General features: G+C 35.0%; 2 protein-coding genes across 15 annotated transcripts in view; both read left to right on the top strand.

Annotated features, from left to right (window-relative positions):
- Positions 1–25,614, top strand: part of LOC142342119 (cilia- and flagella-associated protein 46-like) — a 754,419-nt gene that overhangs the window by 171,542 nt on the left and 557,263 nt on the right. The gene's annotated exons all lie outside the window — the stretch shown is intronic.
- The window catches only part of LOC142342096 (uncharacterized), an 87,813-nt gene continuing 80,508 nt past the window's right edge, over positions 18,310–25,614 (top strand). For all 3 annotated transcript variants that reach the window (XR_012759150.1, XM_075393294.1, XM_075393286.1), the window contains exons 1-2: positions 18,310–18,454; positions 21,721–21,840. Coding sequence is in view for 2 of the 3 variants with exons in the window: in XM_075393294.1 (XP_075249409.1) it covers positions 18,388–18,454; positions 21,721–21,840 (187 nt within the window). In the remaining variant the exon portion in view is untranslated. The remainder of the gene's footprint in view (positions 18,455–21,720; positions 21,841–25,614) is intronic.

The following is a 25,614-nucleotide window of genomic DNA, read 5'->3' as shown; positions in this document are numbered from 1 at the left end:
ATTTATTGAAACTAATTTAACAAAGACAATTTTTTGTGGAGAGATAGTGAACAAAATTGACGAAGCGGTGATCTACAGCGAGCAACGCCAATTGAACTTTGCAAAATTACCTAACGTTGATGTTGTTTTTATCAGAAAAGTTCAAGTTCAAACTGACTTTTTGCCTACCTGTACGATTGATAGATTTTAAAGTTTTTACACTATTTACAATGGTGGCCTGTATGGTGAGTTTTTCAAAATACTTGATATATTAAATAGTGACTGTGGTTGTTTGCATGTTGACAATAGTTTCATTTCGATAACTTTTAATATGGAATCGAAGTCTTCTAGTTAATAACTATGTTCTTTGTTGTCTTTGAAGAAACAATTGAACAAAAACAAAACTTAATTAAAATTTTTCGAGCATATGATTAGCAATACGTAGCCAATCTTTATCGCTCATATTCAACATCAAAGGATAATCGTAATCAAACATCACTTGCGCAGTTAAAATGCAAAAAAATCCACAGAGTTTTGAGCTTTGATTTTGAACTGACTTAAGTTTGAGTACTTGAGTTCCTTCATTGTAAAACTCTATCGGACGGGAATGCGATATTTGGTAGTTTTGTATCCGGAATCCAAGCGGATCAGCCAAATACACTTTGTTGTTGTGAAACAAAATAACCGTCCAATAACTTCTTTCATATTGCGCTGGTGAAGCATTCACTACAAAAAATCCTTCTTTTGTTAGTTTTGGGAAAATGTCTGCTGCAAAAACGGTTTAAAAATAATATTTCAAATGAATACATTTTCCCAGCAAGTAGTGTATTTCATCATTCTCCATCGGTGGGGTAGGTTATAATTGAGTTCTTTGTACCCTTTTGTTCCGAATTAACTTAAAGCTATGAGCTTTTTTCGCCCCAAAAATAAGATTTCTATGATAGCTGCCAACGCTCCGTCAAACGTAAGTTGGATCGAATCTGAGCAATTTGTAAGTTCTGAATGAGTGAAATCATGAGAAGCCTCTTGCGTTGAAGTTAAGTCAAAAACTAGATTAAAGTGTTGGGATAATGGTCCAGAGTTAAGCCATGCTCACTTTTGTCAAGAAAATTCAGGGCTTCCAGAGTATTGAAACAAATGCGGTTGTTAAAATTTGTTAGGATCGGATTTCCAACCATAGCTTGACCACTTCTATATACAACAATCTGGCTCAAATTAAATTTCTGGTAGTGAAAATTATTAGTGCAATTAGTTTCGAGGTATGCTTGATTTGTTGCCATTGCAATTATCTTATGTTTTACTGGTCCTTTCGAAAAATATCCTCATGACACCAACTTCTTATTCCAGTTAAAATTAAAAAAGTTCGTGGTAATACTTCTGTATAGCGATACACGGCTGGAGTTTTTAGTAGAGTTTTCTCAAATGCCTTCAAAATTTGATCCACTGCTGTCATTTTTCTAACGTAGAAAAATGCTTCAATTATTTTAAGTTTCTAATGTTTGTTTGACTCTGAAATTAGAGCAAAACCATTTGCAGACCTTCTACTAAAAAATTTGCAGAGTAACGCCACTAAGTAAGTGTTTATCACAAGTTACAATATCACTCACCGGCTTTCCAATAAAATGCTTTTCCTGAGATTTAGCAACAAGAGAATTTTTGGCAGCTACGTCGTCCGAGCGACCGTCGGTGCCATCAATTTTAGTTGACTGGTCCTCTTAAAAATGTACCTGGTAAACTAGCCATGTGTTTTTTTGCAGTTTTTCTTGACAAAAACTCCGTTTCAATGAATGCTTTGTGTGCATAGTTTCCGTTTTGTGTTGGAAATTTTCACACCGTTAGCAGATACAGTGCATTCTGAAAATAAAGAATGCAGTGAGTTGTTGCTTAAGTATGGGGCGTCTGTCTGTATTTGCAGCCTCAGTTCCTGTCCTTAAATCGTCTTCATTGTTTTTGCATTTAATTTCAAGAAGTTTTTGCATATCTATATAATTTTTCTATCACCCAAAAGTTCAAACTCAAGCATTGGACCGACCTGGGAATATGATGGTCCGACTTTTTGAGTATAAGCATTGTCAAATTTAATTAGCAGAGACTGCTTTTAAATTAAATCAAGTGAGGTGTGTTTCTCTCTACGGGCAGTAAATTAGTAAACATTTTGAACTTTAGAATAAAAAATTGACCGAATTCTAGTCAAGGGTTTCTTCATACGAATGCCTTGTTTCGGCTTCTCACCTTTTGTTTTCAACAAATGCATTTTCCTGTTTTTTATCCGCCCGTTTGTTTTCTTACAGTTTTTTGCACAGTCGACTTATTGCTTTTTTTGAGAATATTTCTTTGTTACTACCTCTACCATCTCAGGAACTGCTTGAACAATTAATTCACGTCCAGTCTTTCAGAGACTGAAGAAACTTTCTTGCAATCGGTAATGCAGCTCTGCCAATACTTGATGCTAATGCTCCAAAACCACTGCCTCGTTAGCGATAGTGCCCTGAAAAGTATGCTGACGCTGATTGCTGTTGATAGTAGACTTCCATCTAGACGGAATTTTTTAAAATTGAAGGTCAAAATAACCCTTTCTGTCCTAGCGAATGGAACTAATTGTCCGGTTTCTGTCCTCGATTGAAATTAAATTTACTGGAAAATTTTTGAAAATCATTTTTTATTCTGCCTGAAAGTTGCTGAAATCATTTCTAAGTATTGTCTCCACTTTGCAGGGGCTACCGTTTTTCAGGCGTTGTTTTGAGTCAATTACTCGAACAAGAAGAGCTTTAGCATCACCTACGTATTGATACTCAATTATTTTAACGTATATAAAAATCAGTTGCTTCCCAAAAGACAAATCGAAAAGATAGTCACCAACAAAAGTTTTTTCTGTGCCATCCGCCATGGTCAGATTTTCAAAGGCGTCGAGCATCTTGTATCCAACATGATAACCAGATCCATCATGAATACCGTTCAAACCTAGTATTTTATAATCTCATTATCGGAAAAAGTAGTTCCTCCGTTTTTACCAAAAAAGAAGAATAAAACTCCTCGTCAAAATGGGGCAATCCAGTAGCTGTTTTTAAGAATCTCAGAAGATGGTCACGGTTTTCATAGGAACCAATTCCAATGATAGCTCGTTCTCCTTCGTTTGGACTGGAGACATCATCAAATGGAATATTTTTCTCATGAAACTTAAGAAAGTATCCTTAAATCAATTTTTTTCTATCGATTTATTTTGTCCGGAAAATAACTTCTTTAAGTGCAACTCGCCAATCCCCCTCCAGTTTATTTCATTTATTGAAATAATTTCTGGAATGAGGACAAGATGTTTCGAAGAAAAAATTTCATAGAGGCTGATGAAACTAAGTGAACCATGATTCCATTCTTGTTCTGTTATTTCAATACTATTGTCTGTAACTTTGACCGACTCTAATTCAAAAAATATCCCTTTAACTGGTTCTTGGGATACGTCGATGAGACTATAATTAGGTGGATGTGTTGTAGGTATACCGTAAATCTCGAAATCTTTGTTGGTAAAAGATTGCTTGTATCTTTTTCAAAAATGACGATTCGCTTTGGATATTCGCTCAAAGACCCCAACGTGAAACTTTGGTCGACGAACTAGTTTTGCCGATGCATTAAAAATTAATGATATCAAGTAAAGAACATCTTCCTTTGCCAAATTCTTTGGTGCCATTTTTGGTAGCCTGTTGACTCTAGAGCTAATTGTTTTTACAAAGCTCTGCAATAGGTTAAAATACGAGTATGTCCATTTCTCCTCTAAATACTTGTATACCAAATTCTTGATCGTATATTTCTTCCCGCAAATGCCGATTTTTTCTCAATGAAAGTTTTATAAACTTCAATTTCATTTTTCTGTCAAAGAGTGCTGAAGGAGCCCTTAATTTCGGTACCAGTATCTACCCACAATTTTTCAAGTCGCTTGTTCTTTATCGTTTTCTTAAAAGCATCTGCTGTTAATTTGGCGTACTTTGATTTTAAGGGTTTGACTCGTAGATAACGTGAGAGACAATCCACCGCAAATAACCAATATTTTACAATATTTTACATCTTTTTTCTCTTTTGCTAACTTATCCACATAAGCCAAGTCTAGCGACCAAATCTCCTTTAAGTAAGAAATAACTATCAGCGCTGGAAATCTTTTTCTAAACTTCTTATGCTTTGTGTGGGCAGTTTTGCACTCTAGAAACAATTTCACTTTAATTGGTTTTAAATTTGTGCTTTTTGTAGATTTTTTACGCTTCCGTATGCTGCGGGACAGTTTTTCCTCTTAACGAGTTCTATCAGCCATTGAGATTTCGAAACCATTACCGGCGTCTGAAGACTCCTCTGTAGGTAATTGGCTGCTTTCTTTGTGCTTTGTTATTTTTGGGAAATTGTTTTCTTTTTATTTTTTTTTGTTTGGTAACTCTTTGAGTTTTTTCCGGATTGCAATTTTAGCATTACTGTTTATCACCAAGTCTTATTTTATGTTGAATGCCTCTAGAATCTGGAAATGATCTTGATTGTTTAATTTTTCAATTGGCTGCTGCAGATCATAGAGAAAAATGGGAACATTTATCTCTGTCGCTGTTCCGTCAAAAATGAATATTTCATTTTTGTTTAAAACATTTTTTTTTACTCTTTAATCTGATTAACTATTTTCTCTGTCCTGATAATTTTTGATTGCGCTAGTATGTTGAGATTTTGAGGAATTATGACCGCATGTAATTATGACAACTCAGTAGGTTCAGTTGTTTCCCTTGTATCCAAAATTTCTTGGTACTCTTTGTTCGTGTTTTCATTTGGTCGCTTACGGTTCGAAAAGGATAATTGAGCACCTCTATGCTGAAATATGGAATAATTAAGAATTTATTTGTGAGGAATATGGTTGCTCCTTCATATATTGGTTCCTGGGAATCAAAATCAATTTTTCAGCAGTTGACATTGTTTAACTCAAATGGCTGAAACAAAATTTAAGTTTGAGTTGAATCAGTTCAGAACCGGTTCTTGTCAGTAAAAGTGCTCGCCATTTATCCACTGATGACTTTTTCTTGAGAACATCTTAAAATATGTGACTGTAACTCTCTGAGTCTCTTAATTTCACTCTAACATGGCCCCGCAAAGCATTACGAAGACATTCTCATAAAACAAGTATAATATCATTATCACAACTACGCAAAATTTGCTTAATTGTTTTGGCTGCAAGTGCACCATTTGCTTCAGTATAGATATTTTTTTCTCTTTTATTGGTTAGAAGATTCGTTTCTGCTTTATATGATGGAAGATAGAAAGCTGTAGAAACTGGCTCGGTAATTTTTGAACAATATTGTAAACCATCAGAAATTTTTTGGTCAAGATCAATATGCAAATGCCCAAACGGTTCTTTCGTTGCCAATTGATAGCACCGTTTTAGAAATTTAACAATATTCAATTGCTTACCTTAATATTCGACTTTTCGTCAATTACTCGAACAAGAAGAGCTTTAGCATCACCTACGTATTGATACTCAATTATTTTAACGTATATAAAAATCAGTTGCTTCCCAAAAGACAAATCGAAAAGATAGTCACCAACAAAAGTTTTTTCTGTGCCATCCGCCATGGTCAGATTTTCAAAGGCGTCGAGCATCTTGTATCCAACATGATAACCAGATCCATCATGAATACCGTTCAAACCTAGTATTTTATAATCTCATTATCGGAAAAAGTAGTTCCTCCGTTTTTACCAAAAAAGAAGAATAAAACTCCTCGTCAAAATGGGGCAATCCATTAGCTGTTTTTAAGAATCTCAGAAGATGGTCACGGTTTTCATAGGAACCAATTCCAATGATAGCTCGTTCTCCTTCGTTTGGACTGGAGACATCATCAAATGGAATATTTTTCTCATGAAACTTAAGAAAGTATCCTTAAATCAATTTTTTTCTATCGATTTATTTTGTCCGGAAAATAACTTCTTTAAGTGCAACTCGCCAATCCCCCTCCAGTTTATTTCATTTATTGAAATAATTTCTGGAATGAGGACAAGATGTTTCGAAGAAAAAATTTCATAGAGGCTGATGAAACTAAGTGAACCATGATTCCATTCTTGTTCTGTTATTTCAATACTATTGTCTGTAACTTTGACCGACTCTAATTCAAAAAATATCCCTTTAACTGGTTCTTGGGATACGTCGATGAGACTATAATTAGGTGGATGTGTTGTAGGTATACCGTAAATCTCGAAATCTTTGTTGGTAAAAGATTGCTTGTATCTTTTTCAAAAATGACGATTCGCTTTGGATATTCGCTCAAAGACCCCAACGTGAAACTTTGGTCGACGAACTAGTTTTGCCGATGCATTAAAAATTAATGATATCAAGTAAAGAACATCTTCCTTTGCCAAATTCTTTGGTGCCATTTTTGGTAGCCTGTTGACTCTAGAGCTAATTGTTTTTACAAAGCTCTGCAATAGGTTAAAATACGAGTATGTCCATTTCTCCTCTAAATACTTGTATACCAAATTCTTGATCGTATATTTCTTCCCGCAAATGCCGATTTTTTCTCAATGAAAGTTTTATAAACTTCAATTTCATTTTTCTGTCAAAGAGTGCTGAAGGAGCCCTTAATTTCGGTACCAGTATCTACCCACAATTTTTCAAGTCGCTTGTTCTTTATCGTTTTCTTAAAAGCATCTGCTGTTAATTTGGCGTACTTTGATTTTAAGGGTTTGACTCGTAGATAACGTGAGAGACAATCCACCGCAAATAACCAATATTTTACAATATTTTACATCTTTTTTCTCTTTTGCTAACTTATCCACATAAGCCAAGTCTAGCGACCAAATCTCCTTTAAGTAAGAAATAACTATCAGCGCTGGAAATCTTTTTCTAAACTTCTTATGCTTTGTGTGGGCAGTTTTGCACTCTAGAAACAATTTCACTTTAATTGGTTTTAAATTTGTGCTTTTTGTAGATTTTTTACGCTTCCGTATGCTGCGGGACAGTTTTTCCTCTTAACGAGTTCTATCAGCCATTGAGATTTCGAAACCATTACCGGCGTCTGAAGACTCCTCTGTAGGTAATTGGCTGCTTTCTTTGTGCTTTTTTATTTTTGGGAAATTGTTTTCTTTTTATTTTTTTTTGTTTGGTAACTCTTTGAGTTTTTTCCGGATTGCAATTTTAGCATTACTGTTTATCACCAAGTCTTATTTTATGTTGAATGCCTCTAGAATCTGGAAATGATCTTGATTGTTTAATTTTTCAATTGGCTGCTGCAGATCATAGAGAAAAATGGGAACATTTATCTCTGTCGCTGTTCCGTCAAAAATGAATATTTCATTTTTGTTTAAAACATTTTTTTTTACTCTTTAATCTGATTAACTATTTTCTCTGTCCTGATAATTTTTGATTGCGCTAGTATGTTGAGATTTTGAGGAATTATGACCGCATGTAATTATGACAACTCAGTAGGTTCAGTTGTTTCCCTTGTATCCAAAATTTCTTGGTACTCTTTGTTCGTGTTTTCATTTGGTCGCTTACGGTTCGAAAAGGATAATTGAGCACCTCTATGCTGAAATATGGAATAATTAAGAATTTATTTGTGAGGAATATGGTTGCTCCTTCATATATTGGTTCCTGGGAATCAAAATCAATTTTTCAGCAGTTGACATTGTTTAACTCAAATGGCTGAAACAAAATTTAAGTTTGAGTTGAATCAGTTCAGAACCGGTTCTTGTCAGTAAAAGTGCTCGCCATTTATCCACTGATGACTTTTTCTTGAGAACATCTTAAAATATGTGACTGTAACTCTCTGAGTCTCTTAATTTCACTCTAACATGGCCCCGCAAAGCATTACGAAGACATTCTCATAAAACAAGTATAATATCATTATCACAACTACGCAAAATTTGCTTAATTGTTTTGGCTGCAAGTGCACCATTTGCTTCAGTATAGATATTTTTTTCTCTTTTATTGGTTAGAAGATTCGTTTCTGCTTTATATGATGGAAGATAGAAAGCTGTAGAAACTGGCTCAGTAATTTTTGAACAATATTGTAAACCATCAGAAATTTTTTGGTCAAGATCAATATGCAAATGCCCAAACGGTTCTTTCGTTGCCAATTGATAGCACCGTTTTAGAAATTTAACAATATTCAACTGCTTACCTTAATATTCGACTTTTTCAATAATGCGGGCTGATTTGAACAAAAAGAATTATTGTGTGTTCAAGTTTTTTTTGTACGCGACCACTTGTTTTGTTGATAAAGGTTGCGCTTTATATAAAAACATTAATGTTTTTGTGACACATTGCAGTGGCCAATTAAACAAATTCTTTGTCATTGTAAACTGCTTGCACGAGTTGTCTATTATCAGAAGACAGTTTCGAAGGCTATTCAAAAATTCTGAATTGGTGTACTTTTTAAACGTAACACCAAGTGTTTTCTCCATTTTGATGTTCATTTGTTGCATTTCTCTGTATAAAAATATAATGTGAAATTTCGGCTAATATGTGCTTCTGCATACAGTTGGTTTTTAAGACGCATAACTTCTTCTCGCTAGCCTGGCTGCGCATTAAAAAGATTGGAAATAAAAAAAATGAACTATTGTCCATTGCGTCGGTAAAGCCATTTATTACCAAGAGACAAAATGGGATTTGATTTATTAAGCACTCACTTAGCCTTGATCATACAAAAGCAAAAACCCTTGAAATTGTTTCAAGATAAGGGAGCGATAAAAGAATGTTCCCAGCATACTCTGGTAATAGTTTGTATGTATCCCCATGAATAGTTTATACAAAACACTAGTAGTCACGCAGACACACACACAAAATGTACACACATAATGTTAACAATAGGTTACAATCTTTGTTATCATTGATAAGAAGGTATTAAATACGTTTGTGTGGTATGCACATTTGATAGCAACGTTTTAGGAGTTTAACAAGATTCAATTGTTTACCTAAGTATTCGACTGGTTCAAAAATGCGGGCTGATTTAAACAAAGAGAAGTGTGTTGTGTTCAAGTTTTCTGTACCCGACCCCTTATTCTGTTGATAAAGGTTCTGCTTTATGTAAATAACATTAATTTTTTTGTGACACATTGCAGTCGCTAATTTAACAAACTCTTTGTCACTGTAAACTTCTTTGCACGAGTTGTCTATTATCAGAAGACAGTTTTCAAGGCTATTCTTAAACTCTGAATTGGTGTACTTTTTAAGCGTAACACCAAGTTTTTTCTCCATTTTGATGCATATTTTTTTTGCATTTTTCTGTATAAAAAAATGTTGTTAAACTCTGGGTAAAATGTGTGTCCACTCAACATTTTAAAAATTTACTCCGTTTTGCCACATTCCTAAAGCTCTACAACAGCCATGAAGACCCTATCTTGCGTAGATACAATCTTCTTCTTAGCCTTGGTTTTGGTAAAATGTAACCAACTAAACTTGACAATATTGATACTCAAACAGATGTTTCTTCACAATTTGGTTTAAAAATGGTTAATTTAACAATAGAGTGATATAAACCATATTAGCAGCAATACAACACACATTTGCAGAAAAATTAAACTTCTGACCGTGGCAACGTTGTTTGATTGCAAAATTTCCTTGATGATTTGCTGCTACTTTCTTTTTCAAAATAACTTTCCTCTACAACAGCGTCAACTTTATCAACTGTTTCTCTCTCAATCTTGAGACAAAATAATTTTTTTTTCAAATTGTACTGAGAAAAAGTCACGAAAAAGTCACTCTACATAAAACAATTCATAACAATGGAACTCAGTTAGAGAGTCTTTCATATGAACCATAAAGCACTCAGGGGGTATCTCAGTTTTGTCATAATTAACAAATTTGCGCTCTCTTTCTTCCTTCACCAAGAGTTGAATCTCATTTGGCAGTGAAGAATCGTTTTTCTCATTTTTTCCACCAACCGGGTGCTTCGACTTCAGTAATAGTCTCGGAGGACAAACTCTCTGTTGAATTTTCGACATTCTGTTTTCTCCACTTAGGAAAAGATTCAATAAAATACACTAAATGAGTGAATAAGCGAACTTCCTCCTCAGTCATTAACAATTTAACTTATCTCTGTAAAAATTTGTTTCCAGTTTTTATGGTTTCGTCTTTGTAAATTGAAAGACTCAGATTCCCGTCCCCCGTAATCAAGGCGCAAATTCTGAACCAGGTGAAAGGGGGCTTACACTTTCGTCAATTCCTCTCTCATTTGTTAACCAGTTAAAATAGAAAACGGCTTTTTCATTTGCACAATGTTTGTTGAAATTGTTTTTGCCCTTTGAATGATTTTGACAGTTTTGTGTAAAGTAGTTCACAGATATCAGAGGACAAGCAAGTGAATTCAGATCAATGATAGAGCACTCAAGCAAATTTGACAACAATTGTACCTTTTCCTCTCCCATAGCGTACAATATTGCACTCAGATTCCTCAAGTGAACGCTTTGACTTTTTTGTGTATGATAAAGATAGGGATAGTTTCATGTGTCCCAATCAATACCGTGCAAATTTCTAATCAACCAACTGTAAAATTGCTTTTGTTGGGTTGTTAACTTACTATAACTTGTTGGAAATGATTATGAAACTGCCCGCAAGATAGTCCTAGGTACAGAAACCAAGTTTTTTGAAGATGAAATATTCTTTTCTGTGACAAAATCCTTCAACGTCTAACACAGTTGTTTTGCTGCTCAGCATTCCAATAAATGAAAAATTGACGGATGAAAAGTCTTTAAGTATAAGCAAAACAATATTCCCGACAAATGACCACTAAAACAGTTGCTACTTTTCCAAGGAACATTATAAGAGTAATATGCCCTTGGTTATTTTTTTTTGATATGAAACGACCTGCGTCGTATAAAATGGCTTGCAAATTTAAAGTTTTGAAATTTTCAAGTATTCATCTACTGAAGAATTATCTATGCCAATAATGCCACCGTAGGGCCTCAATTTTAACGCTATTTCAAAAAAAAACTTCAATTTCGTTAAAATATTCATTTGTGGCCTGAAAATTATTTAACCTTACACTGTTGTTTGGGTATATTGATGAAACCAAAAATCAATTTTGGTAGATTTTGTTCAAACAGTTTCTGCATACAGTTGGTTTTTTAAGACGCATACCTTCTTCTCGCTAGCCTGGCTGCGCATTAAAAAGATTGGAAACAAAAAAATGAATTATTGTCCATTGCGTCGGTAAAGCCATTTATTACCAACAGACAAAATGGGATTTGAATTATTAAGCACTCACTTAGCCTTGATTATACAAAGGCAAAATCCCTTGAAATCGTTTAAAAACGGTTAATTTAGCAATACAAAGTGATATTAGCAGTATTATAACAAACATTTGCACAAAAATACAACTTCTGATCGTGTCAACGATGATTGATTGCAAAATTTCCATGATGGTTTGCTGCTATTTTCTTTTTGCAATAACTCTCTTCTACAACAGCGTAAACTTTATCAACTGTTACTCTCTCCATCTCGAGAAAAAATTTATTTTTTAAGAAAATGTATTGAGAAAAAGTCACTCTACATGAAACAATTCATAGCATTGGAACTCAGTTAGAAAGTTTTTCATATGAACCATAAAGCACTCAGAGAGTCTCTCAGTTTTGTCACAATGAAAAATTTTGCGCTCTCTTTCTTCCTTCATCAAGTGTTGAATCTCTTTTAGCAATGAAGGATCGTTTTTTGTCAATTTCTTCACCAACCGGTTGCTTCAACATCATTAACAGTCTTGGAGGACAGACTCTCGCTTGATTTTTTGACATTCTGCTTTCTCCACTTAATAAAAGGTTCAATAAAATACACTAAATGAGTGAATGATTTAAGTTTTTTTGTTCTCAGTCAGCCATAATTAAATTTTTCTCTGTAAAATTTGGTTTCTAGTCTTTATGGTCTCGCCTTTGGAAATTGAAAGACTCAGATTCCCATCCCCCGTAACAGAACGCAAATTTTGATCTAGGTGAAAGATTGCTTCCACTTTCGTCTATTCCTCTCTCATTTGTTAACCAGTTAAAATAGAATAATGGCTTTTTCTTTTGCACAATATTTAATGAAGTTCTTTTTTCCCATTGAATAATTTCGACAGTTTTATGTAAAATAGTTCACAGACATCGAAGCACAAGCAAGTGATTTTAGATAAATGATAGAACGCTCATGCATATCTGACAAAAATTGTGCTTTTTTCCTCTCCCATAGCGTAGAATATTGCACTCATATTCCTCAAGCGAACGGTTTGAATTGTTTGTGTAAGATAAAAATAGGGATAGTTTCCTGTGTCCCACTCAATACCGTGCAAATTTTTAGTCAACCAGCCAAAAAATTGCTTTTGTTGAGTTGTTAACTCACTATAACTTGTTGGAAGTAAAAATGAAAGGGCAGTCAAGATAGTCCTAGGTACAAAAACCAAGTTCTTCAATGATGAAATATTCTTTCCTGTGACGAAATCCTTCAACGTCTAACACAGCTGTTTTGCTGCTCAGCATTCCAATTAAAGAAGAATTGACGGATGAAAAATCTTTTTAAATAAGCAAAACAATATTCCCAACAAATGACCACTAAAACAGTTGCTACTTTTACAAGGAAACATATAAGAGTAACCATGCCCTTGGTTATATTTTTCTGACGTGAAACCGCCTGCGTCGTGTAAAATGGCATGCAAATTTAAAGTTTTTGAAATTTTCAAGGATTCATCTACTGAAGATTTATCTATGTCAATAATACCACCGTAGGGCCTCAATTTTAGCAGTATTTCAAAAACAAACCCTTCAATTTCACTAAAATTTTCATTTTTGGCCAGTAAACTATTTAACCTTACACTGTTGTTTTGTTATATTGATGAAACCAATAATCAATTTTCGTGGTTTTTATTCAAACTGTTTCAGCATACAGTTGGTTTTTAAGACGCACACCTTCTTTTCGCTGGCCTGGCTGCGCATTAAGAAGATTGGAAATAACAAAATGGATTATTGTTCATTGCGTCGGTAAAGCCATTTATTACGAACAGAAAAAATGAGATTTGATTTTTTAAGCAGTCACTTAGCCTTCATCGTACAAAAGCAAAATCCATCGGAATCGCTTCAAGATAAGGGAGCGATAAAGGGATTTTCCTATCATACTCTGGTCATAGCTTGTTTGTATCGCCATGAAAAATTTATACAGTACTCTGGTAACCACGCAGAGACACACACACAAAATCTGCACACATAATGTTAACAAAACGTTATATTGTTTATTACAATTGATAAGAAAGTATTAAAAACGTTTGAGTGGTGTGCAGGAACAAAATTTAGTGTGAAAGCAGTGAGGTTAAGTTTTGTTGCAAAGCTTAATAATCCCGAGAGTGTAACAAAACTTTGTTAAGTATCTGTTGTAGCAATTTCGTTCTATCTAAAAAAGGAATTTATTGCGAGAACACATGTTAAAACCAAGCCATTAATAAACCACAAAGCCATATATATCTTTTGATCTACATAGCATTCCTCATATCAACGCTGTTTTGTATTTGAACAACATACTGCATTCATTAATTGTTCTAGATAGGAATGCAATAAAAATGGATGTGTACATGCACTATAGCTAGCACGGAGAAATTGGAAACGTTAAGACAAATAATTTACTGAGGTTCACCAAAAACCAAGAAATTGAGTGTAATCAATTTGTGTGTAATAGCTACTTGCGTAACCTATTACAAAAAAAACGGAAGGTAATGATTGAACAACACTTAGTTTAAACTTATAACTGAACACTTTTTTTTCCTGTTTTTCATTTCAAATTTGATTTGCTCAATTCCGAATTTTATTTAGCAGAACTGTTCCTGGATTTCAACTGCAAATTCCAGTTGTTCAATTAGATTTCCAAAATTCTGCTGTAACCAAAGAAATTAATTCTAATGTTTCCTCTAGCAAAAATTCTAAAGGCGGAATCGACGCCTGAGCGCCAAAGAAATGCCTATGAGTCTAACAGATAACAGACTGTTATCACTGTACAGCAGGATTATCAGTTAGAAGAGTGGTTTACAGTAAATCAAATGGCTTTGCTTTTTGTGATTTTTGATTTTATTCAGCCATTTGAGAAAGGCCTTATGAAATGAGATCAAAATTTGCTGGATTTTAAGACGTCTTATTTTGGACAGTTTATGCGACTCCACCCGTGAGCAAGTTTTTTGCACCAAAGAAACGAATAATCAATCTGAATTATGAAAACTAAATCAAACTTATTCATTTGCAGATTTTGTTTTTTGTGTGTGCGTGTGACATTCTTTTGTGAAACCGATTTTATGAATGTTGACTGTTTTATAATTGATTTCTCAGATCATTCATCTCATTTCAAGTATCAAATTCTAGCAAAAAAAGCACTTCTTATTATTAGTGGTAAAAGTCACTATTATCTCGAAAAGAAAACTTTTCAGTCTTAACTTTGTTTCCGTTGTTGACAAGAAATACACTCTAAATTGTATCAAGACGCTGTAAGAGGAATTTAGGAACTGCGGCTCGCTTTGAATTGAATCGTTAGGAAAATGCAAAACCAATAAAACTATTTTAGACCACTTCTCCTCATTTTGGCTTTGCATGCATAGATATGCTAAAAATGGAACTCAAACTCAAACTCAGCCTAATTTTTTTGGTTGCCACATCTAAGTTTTGTCTGATGTAGTGAAGTCATACATGAACAATTCAAAGAAGTCGTCATAGAAACATAAATGGGTTAATCGCGGGCAAAATTGTCAAAATCATGCCTTATTTTTTCTTTTTCTCTCATACTTTTTATCCAGAATTTCAGCTCAAATAATAAAAATGACCTTGTACACTGAAGACCGTACAATTTGACGACATCTTTTTTAGCCGACTGTTCCTGTATAACATTGGTTTCGCAAAATAGTGACAATTTTTACAAAAAACAAAAAAAGTAACAAAAAATACATATATTCAGCACCTAGTTAATGACTACTATGTGTTTCCCCAAGCTTTTAAATGTCAAAATTTAATCGTAAATTGGGTTTCAACTAGGAAACAACATTTTATTTCCACATTCTTTGCCCAAAAACATCAATTTTTTCACTGTCTTGTCAAAAAACACCAAAAAATGACAAAAAATTAACAAAAAGTAACATGCAAACAACAGCCAATTACTCATTAATAATTGTTCCAGCAAACATTCACCTGATAACACTTTGTTGCCCACTCTTTTTTAACTAGCATAAATCATTTTATTCTATATTCTTACGTCAAAAGTTACCAAAATTACCAAAAATTACCAATTACCCGATTCCTTAGCAGTATTTTACCTACTACTTTTTTTAACATTTTTAAAAATGTATATAAATGCTTTTCGTCTACGAAAAACATCTTTTTAATACCAAATTTTACTACCAAAAAACAACAAATTTCACATTTTTTTCAAAATTTTGTCTGTTTTTGGCGCAAAATGAGTTCAAAAATACACCTTAAGAGCTCCACTCAAACTATTTTTAGCGCCTAATTTTACAAAATTTCAACTGGCCCCCATATTGAGCATTTCCTGACACAGTATAGAAGCCATAAAATCAGTTTTTTAACCAGTTTTCAGACAATTTTTAAACCCTTATTAGTTCAATTTTTCAGTCAATTTTCGCAATATTTTGTCATCCATTCATTCTCATGCGTTATTTCTAGTTCGAAACTCTAATGGGCAAAAAAACCCATAAAATTAAAACCACTTGTGCGGTCGCAGACTCGCAAAACTATTAAATTTCTTACAATGAAAAAAAATTTATCAATTTTAAACTATCTTTTTCTTCCCTTACCTCACTGTTCCATCAGCTAAGTCACGTTTGCTTTCCAGTCCCTCATTAGTCTCATTAGACTAGAAAAGGAATTCCGAATTTGAAAAAAAAATTTAAAATTTTCGAAAAAATTTTCAAGTTTCACTCCTTCACCGCACCAACTTACTTCCAAAAAATTTTACAATATTCACCACTCTCACAACCCCAAATTCACAAAAAGATTAGAAGTCTTTGCCAATCACGAGAAACAATTTTTTCGAAAAATTTTACAAGTTTTTGACAAGGACACCTGAAGAAGCCCATTCCGGTATTGTAACGGGGGGGACAGGTCCCCCACCGTTGAAATACCGGAATTTTCACTACTACTTACTTCCACAACGTCACTGCATTGCAAACTATGTCTTCGTATACAGTAGGATTCTAAAAGTTGGGTTACTGTATGCATTCAAGCTCAGGCTAAAAGTTCGTTAAAATAAAATTTAAAAATGTTTAAACGGCGACCAGGAAAAATGAGAAACGAAGGTAATCATTTGGATAAAACATTTCAGTTTAACAGTTGATTTCTAGTAACTACGACAAAATTTAAAGTGAACTAAAAAAACTAATGAACAGTCTATATATAAATTATGCAGCTTCTAATATAATTATAAGGTCATAGCGGCCTTTTGGGCTTTTTCGATATTATTTTCAAATATATTGTTTAAAGAATTACTGGAACTGGTGATAGATTTCTCTTGCAAAATATGCCACGGCAACATTAAGTGCTTCAAAAATTTATTCGGATAAAGTTCCATTAAAATTAGAAAATGCAAATACTGCCTGTTATTCAAATGAAAAGAATAGTTTGTTTTTTTGTTACTTCATTAAACTTTTCCCGCTCGGCATCCGCATACATGAGCTCAAAAACAAAAAAACAGAAGAAATATGAAGTTATTTTTAATAAAAATTAGTTGCTTCCAAACTCTTGCCTTCAAAACGCATCAGGGTGCACTGCTCGTCAATACATTGCTGGAACGAAGTGGTGATAGTTTTAATGAGGCTTCATCTAAAACAATCATTTGAATGTTTTTAGGTGGCAAGTTGTGAAGTAGATGATTTTTTTTAGAAATCTGAAACTCTCAGCAGTAAAATATTGAAATTGGCAGACATATCACCTTAATTGCATGACAATTCAAAGAATGCATGCTTACAATGGTGTTCATTTTGTATAATTTTCGTTAACGAAATGTAGAGTTAGTTCTTTAGTTTTTAAATCGGTTTTAGTTCTTCGTTAAGGGCGAAGAACTCAGCAAAGAATAATTCTGATAGTTTAACGTTTAATTCATCACCGAGAAGGATAAAGTTGGGGCAAAATATTTATAGAGATTAGATTCTCTTTGAGTTTAAAAAATTTTCAGCGCCAAGATAGGAAATACCAGGCAAATTTTGATAAAAGTTTTGCAACAAGGACTATCAATTGAAGCTAAGTGATCTCCTGTCCCGAGAAGGCGCAAAAAAGAATTTTTGAAAAAACGAGAAATAAAAAAACAAAGCCCAAATTGGAGTCAATTTGGATCTTTTCTGTTTTTGCCCCCAGTACGTTATGCAACCCCCCCCCCCAGTTTCAGAACATGTACCATTACATAGTAAATCATTATGTAAAATTATTGCACGTGCGTCGGGGGGGGGGGGGGGGGGGAGGCACAAACGGAAGAAATCCGTCAATTTTTTCAAACGCTTAAACTAAACCACTGTATTAAACTTTTTGTCGCGTCTTCTCTTTTTTTCTCAAAAGATATTGATCGACGAAATAAAATTCAAAAAGAGCCCAGAATATACCCAATAATTTCCCAAGAATATACCCAATGTCGGCGAAATCTCTGGAGTTCATATTTTCATTCAAACCTACAGAACAAGCAACATGATATCAGCCATCTCTTGTGCCTACGTGGATCAGAACAACAAATTTGCTGGTTAATCAAAATTGTTCGCGAATTTAGTCTGCTCAAGATGCGTGTACGCGATATATAATGTTTACCGAATTTGTTTTATTTGGTAGGAAAAGTTTCTTATATATCTAGTTTAGGGCTTTTGTTTTATACTCCGCCATTTTGGGAAAAGTGTAAATTGTAAAGCGAGAAAAGTGAAATGTTTGATCATTTTAAGCATCATTATTTTCTTCAGAGATTAAAAAAAAGTAAATTGACCCCCCAACTATCCCCCCCCCCCCCAGCTTAGTGGGCAGCAGAGTAGATGGTATTCGCTCAACAAAAAATAGGGCCGGTATAATATTCCTAGCCCCCAATTAAATTTGGAGCGTCGGAGGAAGTAGCGGATATTTCCTATTGCAAAATTATATTTTGTTACGGACTCCCAACTTATGGACATAATATTTTTGCTCCCCCCAGGCGCATGTGCTCTATTTTGTATGACAACTTGCTATATACCAGCAGAATTTGTAAATGAGGGCCATAAACAGAACAGATCCGCGTTAAAGTTAGATCAAGCTGGCTTAAAATTTGGATCAAGACACCTATAAATAAAAATTTTAAGGTCAAATCAGATTCATGAACTCGCAGAATTAACTTTGGATATCAGTTTAATTTGATTGCACGTGCAAATATATAGAGAGAATTTGATTATGGTCTGTTTTGTGGGACGTTATTTGAGGTGATGGACATTTTTATGCTTTCTGGACATGCCTCCTAAGAAGAGTAGTACTGCAAAAAAGAGCAAAAGAGCTGATCTCACAGAACCAGTAGCGGGTGAGTCATTCATGTCATGTGAAACGTCTCTTACAACAATCACTTTTCGACAATTACTAATTTTCTGTTACTCTCGCCCTCCAGCTACTTTTTTATCCTGTTTGAACAACCTAAAAACAGTTCTCACGTGGTGCTGATGATGGTTTTATTGAAAATGCCGTTTAAAGTGCTCTTAACAGCATTTTTAAAATTAATTGCGCCATTTTTTTTCATTTTCACTTTTTCGATGCAATTCCTAATATAATTCATTCGCCCGGATCCCCTATAAAAGTCAGTGTCTTTCCCATTATAGCCCCCAATGAAATTATAGTCCCCCCACCATCATTGTATAATTACTATGATTGGGGGGGGGGGGGGGCTATAGGTGTTCGGACCACTAAGCTGGGAGGGGGGCTATAATGGGAAAGACCCACTATAACAAAAGATCCTGTTCTTTCCCATTATAGCCCTCACCCAGCTCAACGGTCATATAATGTATACCCCCCCATCATCGTAAGCATACCATAATGGGGCTATAATTCGTGGAGGAGGGGGGGGGGGCTATAATGTTAGAAACCCCAAAGATCGGAGCTTTCCCCATTATAAAACGAAATTAAAACACCATTAAAATATATTTACGGCAACTAGGAGGGGTGGGTGAGGGGTATAGTTTATCTGGGGTTTTTCCCACTATATCTCCCCCCCCCCCCCCAACTTAGTGGTCAGATAACCTATAGCCCCTCCTTCCTCCCCAGTCATGGTAAATATGGCGGGGTATAATTTCATGGGGGGAGGCTATAATGAGAAAGACCCAATATTTCAACGGGTTCGACCTATTCCCCCCCAAGCCTGGTGGTCAGTTAATGTATAACCACCCCCCAATCATGGTAAATATATCATAATTCAGGTTTAAAATTTCATGGGGCTATAACTTGAGAAAACTATTCAAAATTGGACCTTTTTCGTTTGTGCCCCCAGTACGTTATGCGCCCCCAGTTACAGAGCGCGTGCCATTACATATTAAAGTATTACGCAAAAGTATGACACGTGCGTCTGGGGGGTGCAAATAATATGCGACCACTAAGCTGGGGGGCACAAGCGGAAAAGATCCCATAAATGGGTGTAGAAAGATTGCTTCTTTTTGTTTGCAGACTTTTCTGAAAACTAAATTTTGTCAAGTACATTATATATACTCAAGCTAAATATCTCATTGTTCAAAAACTGCAAATAAAAATTAAATAAGCTTACAATAAAGCGTTTAAAACACTTTGCATGGACATTGAACGTTAATTTAGGGTCAGTGGAAAAAAATATTTGGGTCTTTCCCATTATAGCTCCCCATCCTAGTAGACATATAACCTATCTCCTCTCCCAATCATGGTGAACACAAATTTGTTAGGGTATTTTGGGAAGGATCTTTTCTGCTAGCGCCCTCAATAAAATAGGCAACCCCATTTGTGTATGTTTAAAAAATAAGTTTGCATTTGAGTTATTACTTATGCATACGTGTGAGCAGGCTTTTAGAAAATACTACTAGATCGGAGGTTTGAAATTAATATGTGGAAAGCAAGAACTCACAGCATATAAGAAAAACATCAACCAATAAATTGTTGCTATTGGATATTTTTAGTAAATACGAGACTTGTAAAGGGGCCTACTACATAGATTTTCTTGAAAACTAAAACATATATGGTTGTTGATGTATTACAACAGGAGCTTTATTGTGAAAGTAAATGACCTTTAAAGAAGGAAGCAAAACATTAACTTTTGGGGGATGTCGGAATTCCGGCTATATAGGACTGTGGGGCGCTAGCGGAAAAGATCCTATCGGGAAGAACCGAAACTTCATGTAAAGGTTGGATCTATTCTCTTCACTCTCATTTTAATGGGCATATAACTTTTACGCCTCAGAGGCGCAAGTGCTATATATATATATATATATATATATATATATATATAAAGATTTATATATATATATATATATATATATATATATACATATATATATATATATATATTTATATATATATATATATATATATATATATATATATTTATATATATTATATATATATATATATATATATATATATATATAATATCTTGTCGGGCAAATATGCCCCACCATTGACATCTTTGTCGTTCTATTACGCGAAGAAAAGACTGTTTTACCTAAAAGAACTAAACTCTTTTCTGTTTCCACCCTTCCAGCCTAATGGGCAGATTACGTTTGGTTTTTGTACATATTACCATACTTTATAAGGAACAAATATTTTGTTTTTTTGGGACCTTAAAAAACAATGGGGCTACAGAATGGATACAAAAATAAACTTCATTGAAGATTCCTTATTTTGAGCTCATGATTTGATTCAAGAGAAACCCCCCCCCCACCCCCTCTTATGCTGCCACCCTCTTTTGTAGCTCGATAAAATTCCTAAATGCCTCAGGCAAGAAATGTAAAAAAGATGGGGGAACTATCCCCCCCGCTTATTGGACCTTAAGCTTTTACGAGCCCTGGGGCAGGTGCTTTTATAGATAGTAACGTGCTACATAACATGTCAGATAAAAACACTGGAGATCCAAAGGTCCAAAAAATATTAATCAAGATTTAACAAATTTATTTAAACGCAATCAAAAAAATTTTGTTCAAATCATACCACGATCTTGTCGAGATATTCAAGACAAAGTGCCCAGGTAGAGGTTAGCGACCCAAGCCAGTTCTGATCAGACCATCTTGGATCCCACACATGGAGTGCGAACCGGTGACCGAGCATGGCTCCAAGTTTACGGTCTGATCAGCCACTATCTATGGTCAGGAGGGTCTTGGTCAGATCATGGCTTAATTTTTGCAAGATATTTCATTCTTTTCGCTCACTCAGAGCCATCAAAACTTCTTTCATAATTACAAATTTATTGGCATGAACTTTTGGCGTATAAAAGTGCATGGCACCGTCATGTAGAAAAGAAATTATATAAGATTATACGGGAGATTTTGACGAGATTATTGTTACAGCCACACTGGAAGTATATTATTGGCACGATTTCGTTATGCAATTCTGTTGTTGACGCACTTCGGTTGTATTTATGATGTCTCATTTTGAGGTGAAGCTATTTTATCTGAATATAAGATGACAACCCGGAGTTTTACCAACCAAAATCATAGCAAGATTGAGTCTAACTCTCTTGCTGTACTTACTCTCGTCGTATGATCTTGCCAGACTATACTCTGACCGATTATTTTTTCAGACTAAAAAACTATCACGCAACGTGTCATTGCTGCATTTCAGATGAGAAAGCGAGTACAGATATAGAAGATGCGTTTGACGGGGCAGAAGGGACAGACTTGAAGGAAGATGACTCTGCCCTCGGAGGAGACCCTGATATTCCCCCTGCTCAAGACAAACCCCGTTAGATCTATTCTCTCTCATAGCTATTTTTGGAATTAATCTGGTCCGTGTCCCGCGCTTGTGTTGTGTTCTATTATATTGCAACCTAACCAGGTTAAGGTTCCAGGCGGAAGTGACCTATGATCAGACCCGAGTCAATCGGTGTGTTTTCCAGACTGAAATTACTGGGTCTGAAAACTATTGCGAGCGCGCAAACGTCTGAACAATGGTGTAGAAAATATCTAGACTCTGGTAAGACAGACACGAGTGCAGACAATGGTCTCACCAGTGGCAAATTCCGTCTGGGAATGGTCTGATCAGAGGCCATTTCAAGCGCACAGACGCCTGGAAAGGGGTCTAGAGTTCTAGAGGTGGTCTGGGCCAGGTTTGCACTAAAGTCTGGACAATGTTCTGATCAAAGGTTACTTCCTTCAGGGAGGTCTGATCACATATAGCTTCGAGCACGTTTCGAAGGCTCATGAGGCTTCGGGCGCATGTCAGTCTAATCAGAGGTCTCATTGGTCTGGAATGGTTTGATCACAATTCACTTCCGTGTTGCACTTGACCCCGGATAAGAACCAATGCAAGAAAAATTCTTCCATCGTATGACAATTTAGCGGATATGATCGCCCGGACCGGGTGGGGCGTCCAATGGAATTACTTAATTTAATTGTAGTGGATTTTAAGTGGAGGCAGTTGGTGATAATAGTGAAAAGCGGGCACAAAGGGCAATAGTGGAAAGAAGTGGGAACAAAGGGCAATAACGTTGAAATTGAAGTGGAATGTTTCAGTTGTCCACTCTTCCACTCTTATCCCCAATTTTTAAAAGTGGAAAATAGTGCCCACTTCTGTCGGAGGTTTTTAACTTTGGAAAAGACCAGAGATTCAAACCAGGGGAGCTATATTGCATACTGAATGGCTTAACCATCAAAATTATTGTGAACAAATCCAGTACCTAAGAAAAACGCCGGAACAGATCAAGAATGAAAAGGCAGGACAATCATTGAATGTTTTTGGCTTACAGCAACTGCTTTTGAAGTCTAACTATAACCAGTCATGTCAGAGTAGAATTTTTTTTTTCAGTTCCAGTTCCACGGTGAAAAAAGAATAGTAGATTGCATAGAGTGCTGTCAAAAACAGGTAAACGGTACAAACTACTGATCTAAAGGACACATACACAAAAGCACCAAATAAAAATGACAAAAGAGCTCTTTGAGGTCAATTCAGCACTACCATAGATCACTGGAACTCTGAATGAATGTTTCCACGCACAAGCGCCGCTCTTGCGAGTCTATGCGTAGCACAGAATAGTCCAACATACCCCTCAAGCCAGTCAAAACTTTTATTTGCTAATCAGAGAATTGGTTTTTGACATCCAAAAACCTTTCAAAAAACACATTCAGACTGTGTAAACGGAAAATTGTTTCTAAGTGAAACGAATTTTATAATAAGATTGAAACCTGTTGAAAAGTCCAACATAAGTTTTTGCAACTTGCTTGACATTTAAGCAAGTTTGTTGTCCCACCTCAAACGCAATTTGGTTGTCAAAGATAATGTTGGTTGCTTGCCTGGTCCAGAAATTATATTTTTTAAACGCAAGAAAATAGTCGGGACCGTTCGTTTTAATTAGACGGAAACGTTGCAAGTTGCAATATGTAGCAAGTTGTTGGTATGCTCCGCGCAAGATGCTGTTGGTATGTTTGGTTTCACACGTAGGAAACAGTCGGTTTGCTTGGCTTCAATCAGACCGTATTTGGTTTTTAACTTAAGAAAACGACGGTTTCTTTGTCCTCATACCCCAAGAAAACAACAAACTTCCGTGAATGTGAACTAAACAACAGATCCGCGTCAATGTCCAACAAGCGTTTCAAGTTTAATTTTGGAAAGGAACAATATATTGAGTTTTTTACTACTTTTGTCAACATGCTAAAGAATGATTTACACAAAGGTTTCAGAATTTCCCAAAATTTATTAAAAAGTTTGTTTAAAAAGGTTGCGGAAAGAACCCTATCAGAGTGCTTGACTTCATTATATACAAAAAAAAATACATAATATTTCTATTGAAAAAAAAACGACAACTTCTTACGGTTAAAGTCAAACATACCAAGCATTTCTTACGTTTAACAACTGGACGTACCGATTGTTTTTAAAATTCTATTTTCTTTTCCAGAACAAACATACCGACGAATTCCTCCGTTTAAAACCAAACATACCGAACAAACTAAGCAAACCGACTATTTCCAACTTCGTTTTTGTTTGGTTCGGAGTTATCTATCATCAATTGTTGTTTGCTGACTGATTGTATTTGCTAATCACTTTTCCATTTAATGTTTTGTAAACATAATTTTTATCACATATAATTTTTTAAATTCTTTCAAAAAATCCTCAGTACTGTTGCTGCCATGATAAGCGAAAAATCTTGTGAACGTGACCCAGAGCATTCCCAGGCAGAAGTGCGCCACCCAAGTCAACCCTGATTATACTAACCTTGGTTGCTCACGTCGGGTACCAGAACATCCAGGGTGTACGAGAAAAGCAACTCGTCAGTCTGATCACATCTGGCTTAGGTCCCGCACCTCAACTCGTGTTGTTATCACATTTTTTAAAATAATTTTTGTTACATAAAACACAGGATTGTGTCCTCCCGTCCATGTTTGAGAATGGAAAAACCCCGTAGAAAACTGAAAATTTGGATTCGCTTAATTGGAAAATATCTATTGCACATTCTGGAAAAAATACAGAATGATTTTGACACATCTCATGAACTGCTTTGCTTCCATTTTATTTTCCTGATGCCAAAAATCTTTTGCGGAAAGCGGGCAATACAGGTGAATATCAAAAAAACCCCATTAACAAAAATGAAAAGGAAACGATGAGGGACAGATTTAAAATAGTTTGCCCAAACTATTATTTTCTAAAGCAAACAATTCGGCCCAAACAATTGTTTTTCAGTCTTAATTGTCAGTACATTTTTTGACCAGTCGTTGCTCACACAACAGATTTATAACTAAACAATAAAAAACAAAAGTTCAAAAATAGCAAAAATTATTTTGAAAACGAAAAAGCAGCCATGAAAATAACTGCATAAAAACCAGCAGATTAATCCATCAACCATTCACCTGTCTCATCTTAGTAATAAAAAGCTTAATTACACCGCAAAGGAAAATCTGAATTGCCTCAGTCATATTCATCGAGAGGTAACTTAACTTTGTTTTGCTATGCTAGAACATGGGATTTACCATGAACTTTACGGAATTGGGTTACATTCAAAAGCTAGGCTGTTTTTTGGAGAAAATAATTAATTAAAGTCCGCAAAATTAGAATATTTAATAATCGTGAAATCCAGGCTTCAAAACCTGTAGCCTGAATTCCGTTTTTGAACGTTAGCAATTCCGCAAAACTGGGAAAACCAATTTTCGCAGAATTCAGGCTACAAGGCTGCAGCCCGAATTCCGCAATTGAACGTAACCGAATTCCACGAGAGAGCAAAATCGGCCAAATTCTTTTCAGGTCTACCTTTGCGGTGTAATCTAAGAACTATCGATATAAAAATCGTTCCTAAGAAAACTTTTTTCAAGTGCACAAAAAAGAGGGAAAAGCTGCAATGAGCTGCATTGTACAGATGACTGCTGAATATTATAAGGAAAAGATGGATCTTTTTCTGCTAGCGCTCCCCCCTTAGTTTTGAAACCTCCATTTCTACATATTTAAAGATATTGTTTAAAAAATAAGTTTAAAAAATAAGTTTGTTTAAAAAAACATATATGAACAAAAACCATTTATTAAAAGCTTGCA

The sequence above is a fragment of the Convolutriloba macropyga genome, chromosome 1 (genome assembly GCF_964194025.1).
Source record: "Convolutriloba macropyga chromosome 1, txConMacr16.3, whole genome shotgun sequence".
Lineage (NCBI taxonomy): Eukaryota > Metazoa > Xenacoelomorpha > Acoela > Convolutidae > Convolutriloba > Convolutriloba macropyga.
The sequence above is the reverse complement of the archived record's forward strand: the minus strand, read 5'-3'. Positions and strand labels throughout refer to the sequence as shown.